Below are 16,086 nucleotides of genomic sequence, written 5' to 3'. Positions count from 1 at the left end.
GGAGGATTCACCAACTCGTTAGGAGGACAGTGAGTTCACGACTATTCGTTACTGCGCGTACTCGGTTCACAAGAGGGTCAAACAAAAAAGAGGACTCGGACGAAAACACTTGTGCCCCCCCAAATCACTTTTGGTCATATCGTGCACTTTTTGGTAACAGGGCAATTTGGTAAACTGTCCCCGACTCTTACAGCCATCGCGGGGTCGTCGAGCTCTTGTGGCCAAGGGAGTTGGGAAAATCAACACTCGTCTTATAGGAGCTCGAGTTGCATAAGACGAGGTGGTCCAACGTGCGAGAGGAGACACCCGAAAGGGGTAAGAGCACCGGTGCAACTGCAGGCAGGCCGATAATCTTTTTCACTCCGGGGCTAGGTTCGCTTTGGCGGTGCTTGCCGAATCGCGGGATTAGAAAATGAGAGGAGGAAGGTGGCTTTGTAGCGCGCGCGTTAGAGGTGGTCACCTCGGGGTTATTCTGAGACGAGGAGCGGACGGCACACGGGTTTTGGAGCGCGGCCAACGTGGCTCTCTCTCTCTCTCTTTCGACGGGAGCCGAAAAACAAATAAAAATTACGACAAAGGGGCTCTCTGACGGGTTTGACGCGTTTTTGGCGTACATTGTAGGATATTTGCACCCGGTGGGAAGAAGAAAAGGATGATGATCCAATCTCTGGTTTTCCGAGATGTATGGGCTTACGCAAGCACACGTGTATACATGGGCGTTCGAGCTTGAAACCATATACAATAGCGGAATTTGTATTGTTGTGTAAGGTAAGAGCGCGAACTCCACTCGTTTTCAGTTTTTTTTTTTTTTTTTCATGTAAATTGATTATAACGAAGAAAAATGTACACGAAACAATGGGGCATCGGCTCTTGAAGAGGATATATACATATATGTATTTGCGACGGTGAATGGCCCACATTTGGCGAGAGGAATCGGGAAAGCTGCTGGAGTTTTTATATGAAAAATAGTACAAGTGTAAGTATATTTATTGTTGGTCTTTCAAGAAATGAGTGAAATCGTCGGACAAAGATGATTTACGCGCGCGTGAGATCCCAGTACTTTTGTGAGTACATCTGATTTATTTATGATTTGTTTTTTCTACCTTTGATTACCAGAGTCGCTGTTGTCAGTCGGTGTGAGAATGTGAATTTCATTGGGGTGATGATACGAATTCAATTGAGTCGAAAACACTCGTTAGAAGCGTACGCGTATTTGGGGTCAATCGAGAAACGAGTAAACGAAAAACGTACGAGAGGCAATTTCGAGGAATCGAGCTAAATCCAAGGTTCGCTAAAAATAAGTCTCGACGACGATGATGGCTATAACCTCTTTACATTTAAAATCTAAAATGAATCGGCTGCCACAGCGTTACAGTTGGGCGGAAAAGTATTACGTGTGTGCCTACTTTCATGGTACATTACATTACACCCAGGTGTGTATGTGCCAGGGTAAAACGCAATTTATTTCAAATTTATTTCAAAGTCGTTCAACTTGCCGCGCGTATAACTGCGCAAATTGCTTCCGTAATTTAATTAACTCGTTCGACTACTAAAATTATGCTTCCACGTACACGTGAATCCGTATGTATTATCCGTTTCGCGGATGTAGCACCGATTGTACCCATACGCCATTCAATATCAAAGTTTCATTCATCTCGGTGTATATTTAATCAAACAATAGTGCAAGGGGTTACTGCAGAATATACGCAATTATCTACAGAAAAACCAGTCAAAATTTCTCCGTAGAATTAGGGAGACGATCAAGATGGAATTAATTCTCAAAACTCGTACACAGGCAATCAACCGAAATATCTATGATTCTCCCTCAGGTTAATCACCTCGCTGTCATTGTACCTACACACCGTATTTTTTTTTTTTTTTTTTTTGGAAACTGCACGCACAATCGGGTGACTCGACTCTCCCTGCAGCTAAAACCCATAGTTGCACATTCGCTTTAATTGTCTCCTCCACAATGGAGATTGTATGTGTAGTGTTGAGCATCGGTACGTGGATAAGTAGCTCCGTACATGCGAACCGACTGCAGATCCACGCGCCGGTGAATTTTACCGCACGAAACACGCGCTTTTCTCTAACGAGATCCATCTTCTCGGCGCTGTCGCTGTCTGTTAGCTTTAATTACGCCACGACGCGCCATACGTGCATCTGCGCGCTTTTCCCACGGGCCGCATTCCGCTCCGCGAATTTCTCGTCCAAGGCACATACATATTGTATCTACCCGTGTACTTAGATTACGGACTTTTAAAATTACACGCACGCGCGCCTTGTCCGTACCTCTTTGTACACCTGTACATGTGTACTTACACGCGTCAGTCGGCGGTTTTTGTTGTTGCCTCTTGTAGGTACTGTTTTTTCCGGGGTGTCGAACGACACAGGGAAGATCACAGTTTTAATTGAACGCCGTGTCGATCCCCTGGAGTGCATACAACATGAGCACTGTCATTTTCGCGCACCGCAATTAAGTTATTGTTCGGCGCGTGAGACGATGTTTCTTTTTTCTTTTGTTTTTTTTTTTTCGGGTCTGTTGCACCTACTCGTCATTTACCACTACTGCATCGGGAAAATAAGGTAGACCGTCCGAATGTAGGACAACTAGTGCTAGAAATTTAATAAAAATCCCCATACCAGATGGAAGATACTCATCGGAGGTGATGTTTGAGCTAACCAGCAGGAGCTAGTATACGCGCACCTTGTTCCCCCGTATTGGCTCCGATCTCTTCGGATCGGCGGCTGTGCGTTCCGCGAATTTTCGACCCCCTTTTCGCGCTCCGAAACACTTTTGCATATAATTATTATACTCTCACGTGCGTACAGCACGCGAGTGTTATACTTATATGCGCGTACGTATCGGCACTCGAGAGAAAGATACTGTATACGTGAACTATTCTTATGACAAAAAAATCCGTGACGATCGGGATCGGTATACTTACCATTGGATACAGAGAAGAAATCGACCGTGAGAGGATTCGTTATCGCTAAAAGCTAAATAATTATGTTTACACTTGCGCCACTTATCGTAACTAATCGAATTTTCAATCATCAAGAGTCGAGGCACGTTGAGTTGGTATTTTTTTTTTTTTTTTTCATTCCTCAAACAAGTGAGTATACCAGATTCTTTAAATATCTTATTTATTGCCCAAAACGAATGACAAACAAGCCCGTGATGTATTACAATGAACGTCAACTCGATCCGAAACGCTCGGTGCAGTCGATCGACATATAGGTAATATACAATGCTTGCCTACAATGCTTGACTACAGGTGAATAGTTTGAACGAGCCCGAATCAATGAGAAACACAAGAAAAAAGGAAGAACCGCATCAATGCAAACTGGTGGGCATAAATCTCGGTATCGTTAGTCGAGCAGGCGGTCAAACGTGCGCGAAGAGAGGGAGGACTTTGGAAAAGGAATCGGATCCAGCGTTTTCCCACGAATCTCCATAAACATCTCTTTGCATCTATAGTGTATACACGTAACATAAGCGAGGGCATTGGCTATGTACCCTATTTCTTTTTTTCTCCCTTTTTTCAGCGCTTCCACGCGGAAACTAACATACGCTCGCAGATCGGTAGTACGGGTTGTACCTATATACGTATACAGCGGCAGCTCGAAGGAAGGCCCCCTTGGAGGTAATTTCACTTGGTAAGTACAGGTATACGGACTCCCAGAGGGGCCGACTCGGCACGTGAATCCGGGTCAGTAGCAGAGATTTATGCGCGTGTGTGTACGGACACTGTAGGCGTATACTCGCACAAATTATGCACGAGCAAACGGTCAAGAGTTGCAGGTCCATTACGCGACGTGTGCATGTATACAGGTATACCAGCTTCAACTCCATCTCGGGGATATACAAATTTTCGCTGTTGTTATGGTTGCAGGCGCTATTACTTAATAGATAGGCAGCGTGGCGAGTTGCGGGACAACTTTGCGCTAGTGCACTTAACCCGATTCTCGACGTTACGACGATTAGGCATGGGTGTACTTACGCGCATTCACGGTCACGCGCTGAGAGTATACATACATGTAATGCTCTCACTCGCCTAGTATGGATTATATGTGTATCAGTGATGGACTAATAGATTGTCGGACCACTTGGTACTTTCCTATCGAGTGGTCCCAAAATGCCACGTGACATACATTCCAAGAATCAATTGCCCATTGTTGCACGTATACACTGAAGAATCATTTTTATAAAATGACAGATACTGCGGAGGCAAGGTCGCCTGCCGGGTGTGTATATAGTTATGTATAGGTATTATACGTGTGACTGTATCGTTAGGATTTTTAATTTGAAAATCGGCTTGGCAACGAGTGAGTTTTTGCTCCGCGGAAGGAACGCAAATCGAAAAATGCTGGAAACGAGCGCGAAATTGAAAAATCACGCACAGTGATATTCTCGGGAAACGATCGAGCCAACGGCTAATCGAGCAAAAAGCTCGCAGCTCATCAAGTCATCAAGCCACCTTGGGCTTTTGCGCGCATACTTGCACACACACACGTATGTGTATACACATCGGTACAGCCGGTAGGAACAAAGCTCGTTGGGTATGGCTTTTTTGCCCGCGTGCCTCTCTATATATAGGTACATCCTCGGAAATTAATAGCGACGATGCTGCGTCGGCGGCTCTCTGCTGCGGAGCTGTATGGCTTTTGCTCTTGTTTCTTGCCCATGTGACTCTTGATCTGCTGCTGATGCGCGACAAACAGAAGAGGTCGACGGTGCCCGGTGATTGACTTTAACGATCGATTAATGACGCCGACGGCTGTACGAACGTGTACATGTACGTACAGAGGAGGTATTATATATCGGTGTACCTCGGAGCCGCCGAGTATAGTATTTTATAGCTTGGAGGTCTTAAAAACAATAATTTGCTGCGTAGGTCCTTTTGCGTTTGTCATATTTATCGATTGACGGGACTAAGGGATGCTGTATACTCTGTGTGTCATTTTAGCGAGACGTATAAATATTTAGATAATATTCAACGATATGAGAGGCATCTGCAGGTGATGAAATCGTCTCACGCAACAGCTCTGTTAACACGCAGATATGTGTATAAGCACATAGATGTGGGATTTAAAAAATTTAAAAAAAAAAAGGGAAAGTAAAAAAGGGAAAATTGCAAGTGAAACGACGTAGGCGCTGACGAGCGAAAAAACGGATCGGACGTGAGTTTTCTCATGGAGATAAGGGGGCAGGAGAACCCGTTTAGCATCTTTAAGCGCGTCCTCCTTCGAGACGATGCAAAAAGACGACGCTGGCGGCGACGACGGAGGGTTTCAAGGTTACACGGCGCCTGTACAACTCTCACATATTATATACAGCCGCGGCACCTTTTGCACCTCCCTGACCAAAAGTCATATTTAAACCGGCTCGTTACGGTAACACGGCTAAATTATTCGTCTAATTGTACTATTGCCAGAAAATTGTCATTAGATCACATCGAAAAACACGATTCCGTCATCTGCGCTGAGTTTATCGGCCACAGGGATGTAATGCTGTATATCCGCGGCAAGAACATTTTATTGACTGCACTCGCAAGATGTATACTTCCCATATAATTAGTGGCGCCTCAACAGTACTAAACCTCGGAGGTTGCGGTTTGGTCGGCAAATTGCGCTACGCGCTGCAAAAAATTTCTCTCGATGTGCGCAAAATGACTCGGTATGCGCGCTACTGTACTCCAACTTATACATGTTATGGTTCGTCTCGTGCCGGCGACTCGCAATTATACACAGAGAGGCACCGTCTTCGGTCGCACGGCAGCTTGACCATATATTATATATATAATCGACGCGGTGTCTATTAATTTTCGCCCCGAGCGCTCGCCGCGCGAAAGTGCAAGTTTAACCGTCGATTTTACATATATATATATATATATAATATATGCTCGATGCGCGGGAGTGTTGAACGGAGGAGGTGTACGTATTACCAGTACACCCTGTAGGCACGCCGATGGAGATACGCATCTGGCGAGATCGCAGATAAGGGACGGCGCGCGATCCCTGATTTGCAATTTGCAAGTCCCCGAGCTCGGTGCAATTAACTTTTCCTCGCGTAACCTAAATGGCCGCAAATTAAATCACGAGCGATGCTTGATTTTTTTTGTCCCCCAAGCTGCGGCTGACGCGCGTGCGGACGGAAGGGCACGTATTTTTAGAGCTGAAAAGAAAAGAAGCTCGCGTCAGGAGGAATCGGGATAATTTTCCGATCGGACCCCAAGCGCGCTTGGTTGAAAAAAAAAACAAAAAAAAAAAAAAAAACGAGAAAGATCCAACGTCTGGATTCCCCTCTTGGGACTCGATGAAAAATCTCCCGGCTTTCCTCCCTGCCGCCCCCCAAAGGGGGTACAATGGGACACTTTTTGCGCAAAGGGGAGGTGGTGGAGCGAGATATCTCTTATACCCTCCCCACCCCTCCTCCCACTTGCATCCGCCAAGTGCGCCAAGGTAGCAGCCACCACATTCCAAAGATTTCGCTCGCGCGGCGCACAATAGAGGTAGTAGATGCGACCGGCCGATTGTATACCTACGCTATACACGTACATGCATATACGAACACACATGAGAGCGATGCTCTAAAACGGTCGACTAAAAGGGTAGGTGCTGCTACTGCAAGGTCAGCGCATTCACATCGAATTACTGCCGTGCAGCCGAAGAAAAGAGAGAGAGAGAGAGGATCGCCGAGGAGGTATTTTCTCTTCTTTGCGCTCCTCCTCCCTAATTGGTCTTGTTAGCCCGTTCTCGGCGCTGCAGCCGATATATATGCACCATCACCGGCGCAACTTTTTGTTCATCTCCTTGCACACAAGTAAGTAAACTCTCGACGCCGGGGATAATTACTCCAAAGTGCGTATAATATACACGCGCGTATGGGTATCATACATGTATGCTGATGCGACCATTATTATTCCCTCTCGGTTTAATAGAATTCGTTCCGAGCGCCCCCGTTGCTCCTTTCTTTACGTTTCCAGTTCTCGCGTCGGAGCCGCACGATATCTCTTAGACTCGCGCGATCGGGCAATATACAGGGGGGGGGGGGAGAAGCTTATACATGTGATATCTTTCACAGAAACACTTTTGCTCTTACCTTGGCCTCGAGCCTGTCGTTGTCGTGCTTCAGGTGGTTGCGCTCCTGCTCCAGCCGGTCGACTTTGGCTCGCAGGATCTCCAGCTCCTCCTGGAAAAAAACAAACAGTTATCATTGTCATTGTCATTAGTATGGTATTTTTCGGGTGGTTTTCCATTGGCTTTTTCTCTTCATCGGCATACTTTTTGCGTTCCTCATCGTCTCCGATACTCATGGTACGGATTACCCCGTGAAAACGGCTCTGCTATGTAATATACAGTATACCGATACTCCGCGAATGAAAATTCCTCGTTCGGAGATTATTAAGAGGAGCGCGAGACGAAAAACAAGCATCAGCCTACTAACCAGATTTCAAGCCAACCGGGGCAGTTTCATTACCATCTCTGTGTATTATACATACGCGTATACGCATACAGGCCTGTCAAGTATAATATAGCGAGAGAGTATTATACACGTAGACGGCGAGACGATGCATGTGCTCCTATTATTACGGCGTTAATAAGCTTTTCTTAGGTGGAAGAACATCAGACGACGATGACGATTATTCGATCTCGTGGAGGCGCCTGGGCGGATCCAGTTGTTTTGTTTTCTCCCCTTGTGTGTCAGTACGCCAGTGTGACTGTATCATATACATGATACAATAACCACTGGTGCTATTACCGCGGCGCTCGTTAATTATCTCCCGGCTTGTCATTACCTATGGGCCATTCAGAGCAGTGCTCGTCGAAGGCAGCTCTTTTTACGACGGATTCTGTGGGTGGTAGTGTTTTTTTTTTTTTTTTTTTTTTTTCCTAAACTCGTCGTTTCTTACGTGATTCATCGATAATGTTCGATCGTCAATCAGCAGTATTTTTTGTATAGTATACATGGGTAAAGATGAGCGTATCGTGTGTTTGGCCGTTGCCTATCTGATATTTCAAAACTAAACATCGGTACACCCGGCAATAAAATTCGCGATAAGCCAGACGATATTTCTAACGTAGCGCTGGAAAATAAGGTCAGCCGGCCAGACGCAATGTAAATCAAAGCGGTGACAAAACATCCCAGTGTATAAACACCGTTGACAGAGTTCATTCGCTTCTCGATCCGAAAACCATGCGTAATACTTAATTATCATCCACGATGGGGCTATTTCGGAAGCGCAGGTTGTTTGTTTTTTCCCATTACAAAAGACAAACATCAACTGAGAAAGTCGCGAAAATCCATAGCTATGGCAGGTATAACATCGCGATAATAATTACAAAACTACACACACACACACACGGTGTACGGTGCAGGGGACGAAGTTGAACATGGGCCAAAACACCTGCTGTACAGCGACACGGAAGCTAATCAATCGCGCGGAGCTAGTTTTGGCTCTCGAGGCACAACGAGCTGCGGCATCGTCACGAGTGGTCGGCACTGCGTCGACACAGCCGGACAATCCGACGTCTTTTTGACGCTGGAGCCCACCACCGTGAAGGTACACACCGGCCCGCCATCGGGCAATTATAATCGGAGCTATTTTCGCCTTTGATCGCGCGAATCGTATTTTCGCACGGGCGCGCGGCTTCGTTAAGATGCAGAATGTACGTGCGCCTTCTGGCTATGTGAGCTTGAAATGTAAAAGGGTTAAAATGAAACGTTGAGAGATCCAATTTTCAGCGAGTAAACACAAAGTCCGCGGGTAGAAAAACATGTACGTATAGGAATGGACGGACGAGCAACTGAGCAGCTAGCAGAGCTAGAGAAAATTGAATTCAGGGAAGACGATAAATTAGCCATAGGCCACGAGACTCTATATTCACTGCTGCCGGTGCAACGGTACATGTTATATGCTCACGTTCCGCCTATTCCGTATTTTTAGTGTTTCCTCTTTGCTTTGAGCGCGCATGTATATATGTGGATGTATTCGTACGGTAAATGCGTAAGGAAAGACTGAAAAAATATTTTAAAAAAAAACCCCAAAGTGAGCAGTCAAGATCATCCAAATGCTGTACATTTACAAGTGTACGAGCGATGATTATACAGTTTTAAGGGACGTATTTTTAATACACATAAAACCCTATACTCTTAAAGCTTGGGATATTTTCGACGGTGTTCTGATTTGCGTGATGGTTGACGCGTAAACGCGAACAAGAATCAAAGATCTCTTTTCGGCGAAGACGCTGCACACGGATCCAGGACGGGATTAACAACGGGGGGGGGGAGGAGGCGGTTTTATATTTAGCGGCAAATGGGTATATTAATACGCCAGCGTGGCTCCGTCGCGGTCGCGTTTTCAGGTTTTACGGGCGATTTCGATTGTTCGGACTTGACGTATCGGCGAGGGGATGAATAGTCGCCAAATCAAAGCCAACGAGATGCGAAAGTTCGCTCCGGGACGGGCCTAAAATAGAAACCAGAATGACGACAAAAGGAACAACCTCCTGTTTCCCGTTGTCTTTTTTCAAAGTTCACCCCCACTGCACAGATTAATGAAGCACCCATTACCACGTACACGGAAAAAAAAAAAAAAAAAAAAAATGCGAGGAAAGGTGAGCCCTTTCACTGTCGATGGATATAAGAGCCGAAATGAGCAAAAGCGCAATTGAAACGTGATGAGTCGCACAGTCACCCGAAAAAGAGAGAGTAAAAACGCGGATATGGTGAATAAAAGCACTCTTACCGTTCTCGCCTTGAGTTGGTCCTCTGTTCGGTGGACGTTCAGGAGGGGCGCCACTTTCACGTACAGCCTCCACCAGGGCCACTCGCGCACCGACATGAGCTTCCGCACGTTCCTCTGGATACATCTGACCGCCAGGTCTTGCAGCTGGAAAAATCAAAGCGGGTTGTTGTCGTTTCGGGAACACGATTTGCGTGAAAATCGCCGCGAACAAAGATTCATTGAGGGTACACGGATAGTACCGAGAAACAATTAATGAGTCGCTAAATAAAAAGCTTGATTGTATTGGAGAAAAAAAAAAAAAAAAAAAAAAAAACAATAATTGGAATAAAAAGGGGACGACAAATGAGGCACGTACCTTGAGCTTGTTGAGTTTTTGACGAGCGAGGTAGCCCCGGCATCTCGCCTGCAGCAGGATTATGTGTCCCGTGAGCTTCTCGTCTCTCTGGGACTCGAGCCGCTCGAGGGCGCCGGCTCGGAAAAATATCTGTCCGGACGCACCATGAAAAGCGAAAAATACGGAAATATAAAATATTGGCATTAATATACGAGTACCAGTACATTGTAATTGCAAACGGATATTTCTATATTGTTACACTGATCTGTACTGCTGAGGTGTCGCTTGAGTATATTATATTATATTACCTACGAAACACACACTATAAGGTATACTTAACTTACAAAGGGTTTAACTTGCAGATTGGAATTGGAAAAATAGTTTTATTAAAAGATTCCATATTCGCTTTAATGGATACAATTACCACGATATCGTATACGGAAGGAGGAACAATCGCCAAGCGCATCTAACAAGTTTTTCCACTTTTCGTGTGCGGCTTGTTCGGCTAATCGGACAATGGCGACCTAACAAAACGCGTAAAATGAGGCCAAGCACCGACGAGCCAGAAAAAAAAACTACAGGAAACACACCGGCAGCAATCATCACCTAATGGCACGGCGGTGGGGGGGAGAAAAAAAAAAGACCGACATCAATATCAAATTACACTCTCCAAATGAGATACTTACTCGAGCGCGCATGGAGCTTAATCTTCCGAAGCGCGAGACCGTTATACACCTAATGACGATCTTCATATTCATGTATACGTGTTAATATCCGCGGGATGAGCTCGAAGAAGGATGTTACACGCGTACAATTGTCGCACGGGATTACGGTCAAATAGATATGTAGGGTTTTATTTTATTCGTCTCACAATCGAGTATCATCCAAGGGATCTTGCATGAACCCAATGCGCTGCAATCGATGGTTTTTAACTATATATGGTATCACGAGATGAGGGGCCTCGAAGGAAAAAAAAAAAAAAAATCAAATCTAGCAGAGAAAGACTCACGCAGAGAGAAAGAGCATCAAGGCCAACGGTTTTCATTATCAAGCTCATTATCGCTTTTACCGCAAAGGTGTACATAGAAAGTCGCGCGCTCGCGGCCCGTGAGAGAAGTAGGCTCGATTGATCAAGATCCCAAGGCGCGCGTCTCTGTGCGTATGTAAGTATACACACCCGTTCAGACCATGTATATAATTTATTATCTACTCCTCGTTTCACACCATCACCCCTGCGCGTGGATTTTCTCGTTTTGTTACTTTTTATTTATTTACTTTGCTTTGTATGTATAGGCTTCGGTGCGCACTTACACATACTCATGACCCACTAAAAGAGAAAAGTGAATATTCAATTGCAAAATGGTAATGGTACAAGTAACAAACACAACTGAGGAAACGAGAAATAACACATAGCGTGTAACGCGTACGGCGTGGTTCTGTGAGGGGCCATTGTCGCGCTTTTCACAGCTACGCGATCTTTTTACCTCTCCCGGCGAGTCGTTCTCTCTTGTGAATATTCATGAAAAGCCGGAGACTTGGCTCGCACGCGCGGCTTTTTTATGCTCATACAACAATAATATACCTATACGGAAAGTGCGTGCAACGCCGAATCGGCAATAATGTCAACTGTTTTATTTGGCGAGGGTTACATTGTCGTCGTGGTGCTAATGGGTTACGTTTCTGTCGTCCGTACATACATATTGGGCGAAAATCAAATTTGTACTTTCATATAGGGTACAAAGATTCTTTCTAATTCATTGAATGGCACCTCCAAAAATCTAATTTTTTTCAAAATGGCCAAAAATCGCTAAACGATCAATGGTAATTTTCAAAGGGATTTGGCTAAAAAAAAAAGGAAGGGATTGCAAATCAAAAGAGGAAAGTCGGAAGGGCATTGTTCCGTTGAGGTGACGTATTGAAAAAAACTTCAGTCTCGACGCTTTGTTTGTAACGAAACCAGCCAGGACCATTGAGTCTACGAAACAACGCAACATCACAATGTATACCTGAGCGTTAACGCTCTGTCGCTGAAGGGGCACGGGCCTGTCGGCGCTTCTCTTGGCAGCTGCCTTGGACTTGACGGCCTCGTCCCAGCTGTCGATGCTGCTGGCGCCGCTGGAACTCGACACGCGGACCATCTTAGCCACGACCACCTGCCCGTCAGCCGGCGGCTTCGGCACTTTACCGAAGCGCCCGACGACCGGGGTCGCATCAAATGCCCCAACGGCCCGCTCGATGCTCGAGTCCAGCTCCTGGACGACCTCCCGCAGAAAGACCTCGCCCTCTACCACCCCCTCCCCGTAGCCCTTGATCTCCAGCGGCGTCTCGTCCGACTCGTTCTCGTTGCTTATGTGGCCGCTGTCCTCCGACGAGTTGCCATCCGAGGCGTAGCCGCAGCTGGGCTTCTTGGCCGCCTCCTTGCCCGGAGGCTCCTTGTTCTTGCAGTTGAAAAAATTGACGAGCTGCTCTATCTCCTTGGCCTTCTTGACCGGACCACTCCCTCCGACAGCCGGGACCGCGTCGTCCCGGCACGGCTCGCTCACGTTGGCGCTCGACTTGGACGCGAGGCGCTTCCTGGCCAGCTTGCACGCCTCGTCGTTGCCCGCCGACCTCTCGATCTGGCGCTCCCAGTTCATCCGTATCTCCTGTATGCTCGTCTGCTCGGGGCACCTGGTGGTGGCCGAGCGGCCGAGCAGGGTGTGCAAGCTCCCCTGGCTCTTGGTGAGGACGCGGCTCCTCTCGAGGGTCTCCTGGCTCTTGGTAAGGTTGTCCTTGCTCCGGGCGAGCTCCTCGCGGCTGCGCATCAAGTTCTCCCGGCTCCTCGACAGTATGTCCCGGCTGCGCTCGATGTTCAGCCGACACGCGAGCAGGTCGATCTTCCTGCCGCTCTGCTGGTTCGCCGTAGTCGGTGGCGCGGTTTTGGGGATCGGAGGTGGGGGGTCGTCCTCGTCGAGCTGGGAGAGCAGCTCCTCGGCCCGTTTCTCCAGCTCGAGGGTCGTCAGGGGTACGGGCCGTGGGGCCGGCTTGCCCAGGCTGTCGTAGACGGGGCTGGCCTCGCGACAGTTTTCGTAAATGTGCTCCTCGTCGACGGAGCGGTCGACCTCGTCGACGGTGGCTCGACTGGCGGGCTTGGGCCTCTCAACGGGCGGATCTACCGTGCATAGATCGCCGAGAGACTGGCCGAGCCCGGCCAAGTGCTGGGTCGACAGGGGTATCCTGCTCGGGAGTTTGCCGAGGGCCCGACACTGCCCCGAGTCCGCGGGCACGCTCCACAGGCTCGTCGCTCGATTCAACCCGCCGCACCTCGGGCTGCGGCTCTTTTGCCTTTGCTGCTGTTGGCTACTCGGCAGTACCGGCGCCACGGTGGCCTTGGAGGTTCTCGGCGACTGCACGCTCCACAGGCTCGTCGACCGGTTGAGACTCTTTTTGCGCTGCTGCTGCTCGAGCGGCTCGACGGGCTTTTTCGGCGTCAGGCCCTTCTTGAGGAGTGCCCGGTCCTCCAGAATGGTGCACGAGGCCTCCTTGCCCGGCTTTTTCCTCGCCTCGGGCTTCGACGCCGGGCTCTTGGGCTGCTTCGGCGAGTTGCTGGCCAGCCGAGCCGGCTCTCCTGGCGTTATCTGGACGATCGTCACGTTACCGGTCCTCCCGGGCTTGGGGGCGGCGGTGGTCTGCTGGGCCCTCTGGGAGGATTGGCGCTTGCCCCCCGGTGGAGTGGCCGTGGGGGGCGCTCTGGAGACATTGGGGCTGCTCTTGGCCTTGGAGAGCCGGGGGGCCGCGGTGCCGGTGTTCCAGGGCTGGAGCTTCGGTGGAGGCCCCGCGGGACTCTTGACCGCGATCTTGGACATGTCTCGGGGGCTTCGGTGTACGTATGGGTCGGTAAAGCACCTATCCGGTCAGCGCCTGGCGCGCGTCAAGCCTCACGAGGAAGCTCGGAAGCTCTCGTGGAGGCCGCGTTCGGCGGACGCTCTCATCGATGCGGAGGCGCACTCGAAAACGCAGCCGAGCGAGAGGGGGACGCGCGCTCCTCTCTTGCTCCCCCTTTCTAGGTTTGATTGACGGATTTTATCCCTTTAATTGGATTACGGGTACTTGGCCCGAGCTCAACTCTATGTACTCGTGGTGGTGGTGGTAGTGGTGGCAGCCGCGTTCCCGCGTATACCGGTTAGCTGCTTATGGTCACGCTCTCGCGGAGGAGTAGTCCGGCTGTACCTGCCTTTCTAGGCTACAAAAAGAAGAAGAAGCCCTGGAAGAAGCGCGACTTACGGATCGACTCTGTCTTTCTTAATTTCTTTCTTTCTTTTTTTTTTTTTTTTTTTTTTTTTTTTTCTTAACTTCCCCCTTACTCGCTTCCTGTCTTGCACAGACACACGCACCAACACACGGGCACAAGCACAGACACTGCGCGATTAAAAATGAAGTATAGATACGGACACCGCGTTGACGTTTTTCGATAAGATAACGTCAAGCCAGCGTCGCTGTCTTTCGATTGCGGCCGATGTGTATCGTCTTTTGGATTTTTTTTTTTTTTTTTTTTTTTTCCTTGTTTTTTGGGCCCTTTTCTTCCGCGATCGATGCACTGCAGTCCCTAGGCGTGCTGGTCCATTTTCGAGACAATCGAAATTTCTTGAAAACTGGGAAAAAAAAGGGTGGACCAAAAGAAGAAATGGTCAATAGTTACACCCACGCGATGATCTTGTATACTTGTACAGCAGGCTGTGGTTGAGCGGCAAAAAACACGGTGACGATCGGCAGTGGCCTCAAAATGCAATTTTTTGGTACTGTTTTGACGAAACCACAAGTCATTGGGTCGTACGAGCGAGGGTTTGATGGATCTTCTCTTTGAGAAGTGAGAAAAAAAGAGAGAGGAAGCCGGTATAGGCACGGATCCAGAGTACAAACTGAGGAGCGCGCGAGCGTCGCGGATTATCGAGCACAGAGTCTACTCTACCGACTGGCTGGTGCTTTCTCTCTTGGCGTACGCTCGAGCGTCAGGTGCGAGCGGGGCCCCTCTTTCGCGCTCCTTCCCCTTTGGTTGTCTGTCTGGTCTGTCTGTCTGTCCCTGTGTGTGTGTGTGTTTGTGTGTGGATATACGCACTCGGGAGGCCCCACTTTGAGGCTCCTTTCGATGCTGCTGTTGTTGTCGTTGTTGGTGGGGCATCGCCAAGAAGGAGGAGGAGGCAAAGATCGGGGTCTCTTTCTCTCTTCCCGAGCGCGACCGGTTGTGTGTGTGCGCCGTCGATCCCCAGCCGGTCGGCTCAACCGGCCCCGTCGTTTTTGGCTTCCTTTTCTTCCTGTCCTCGTCGCCATCCGCCAGCTCCTCGCTCCCGATGTACTTATACGTACTCGCATTATTGCGGGCATACTTGCTCTCAAAAAGAAAAAAAGAAACGAGTACCCTCGCACAAAAACGCCTCGATCGTGTACGGCCGTTTGAATAATCGACCCTTGACAGAGTAAATGGATAAAGAAAGAAAAAGAAGAAATCGTTCTCATTTCGCGCAAAATTGTTTTTCCCACAGTCAAACTTATTCGCCATTTTTAGACTTTGGCATTGAGCCCTCGCCACCAGGTTATCCCGCTCCTGCAATTTTCTGACCGCAAAAAATAACAATGAATAATCACGAGAGCTCCATCGTGAAGCTGGGAGCGCGTAGCTCGTAAAATCCTGTACAAGGGAGGGGGGAAAAGGGGCAAATGATGAGAGCAGGAAAAAAAAAAAAAAAAATGATGGGTACGGTATATAAATAAATAAATACAACGTCCACATCCCATCAAACAAAAGCGCGAGGCGGTGGTGCCCATCTTTGGAACGTCCTCATCGTGGGTTTTCTTTTCCAACCTCTTTCGACTCCTCGTTCCCTCTTATCTCCTCCTCTTTGCGCTCTTCTTTTCCGTCGTCGTCCTCAACGTGCTCTTATTATACACACATGCGCCACGTCTGTCGTCTCCTTCTTTTGTCCTGCTCTCCCGGTCTTATCTCCCTTCGTACTCCCACTTCCT

The 16,086-nt window shown here is 48.3% G+C and overlaps 1 protein-coding gene across 3 annotated transcripts in view; it reads right to left on the bottom strand.

The window, feature by feature from the left end:
- LOC106642853 (Myosin heavy chain-like) overlaps positions 1-16,086 on the bottom strand; it is a 112,091-nt gene that overhangs the window by 5,882 nt on the left and 90,123 nt on the right. For all 3 annotated transcript variants that reach the window (XM_014357749.2, XM_014357751.2, XM_014357752.2), the window contains 3 exons: positions 10,108-10,236; positions 9,753-9,896; positions 7,106-7,195 (listed from right to left, as the gene is read on the bottom strand). In XM_014357749.2, the coding sequence (XP_014213235.2) occupies positions 7,106-7,195; positions 9,753-9,896; positions 10,108-10,236 (363 nt within the window). The remainder of the gene's footprint in view (positions 1-7,105; positions 7,196-9,752; positions 9,897-10,107; positions 10,237-16,086) is intronic.

This window comes from Copidosoma floridanum, unplaced genomic scaffold (assembly GCF_036245765.1).
Source record: "Copidosoma floridanum isolate Cflo_tuat_1 unplaced genomic scaffold, Cflo_Japanese_pri ptg000007l, whole genome shotgun sequence".
Lineage (NCBI taxonomy): Eukaryota > Metazoa > Arthropoda > Insecta > Hymenoptera > Encyrtidae > Copidosoma > Copidosoma floridanum.
The sequence above is the reverse complement of the archived record's forward strand: the minus strand, read 5'-3'. Positions and strand labels throughout refer to the sequence as shown.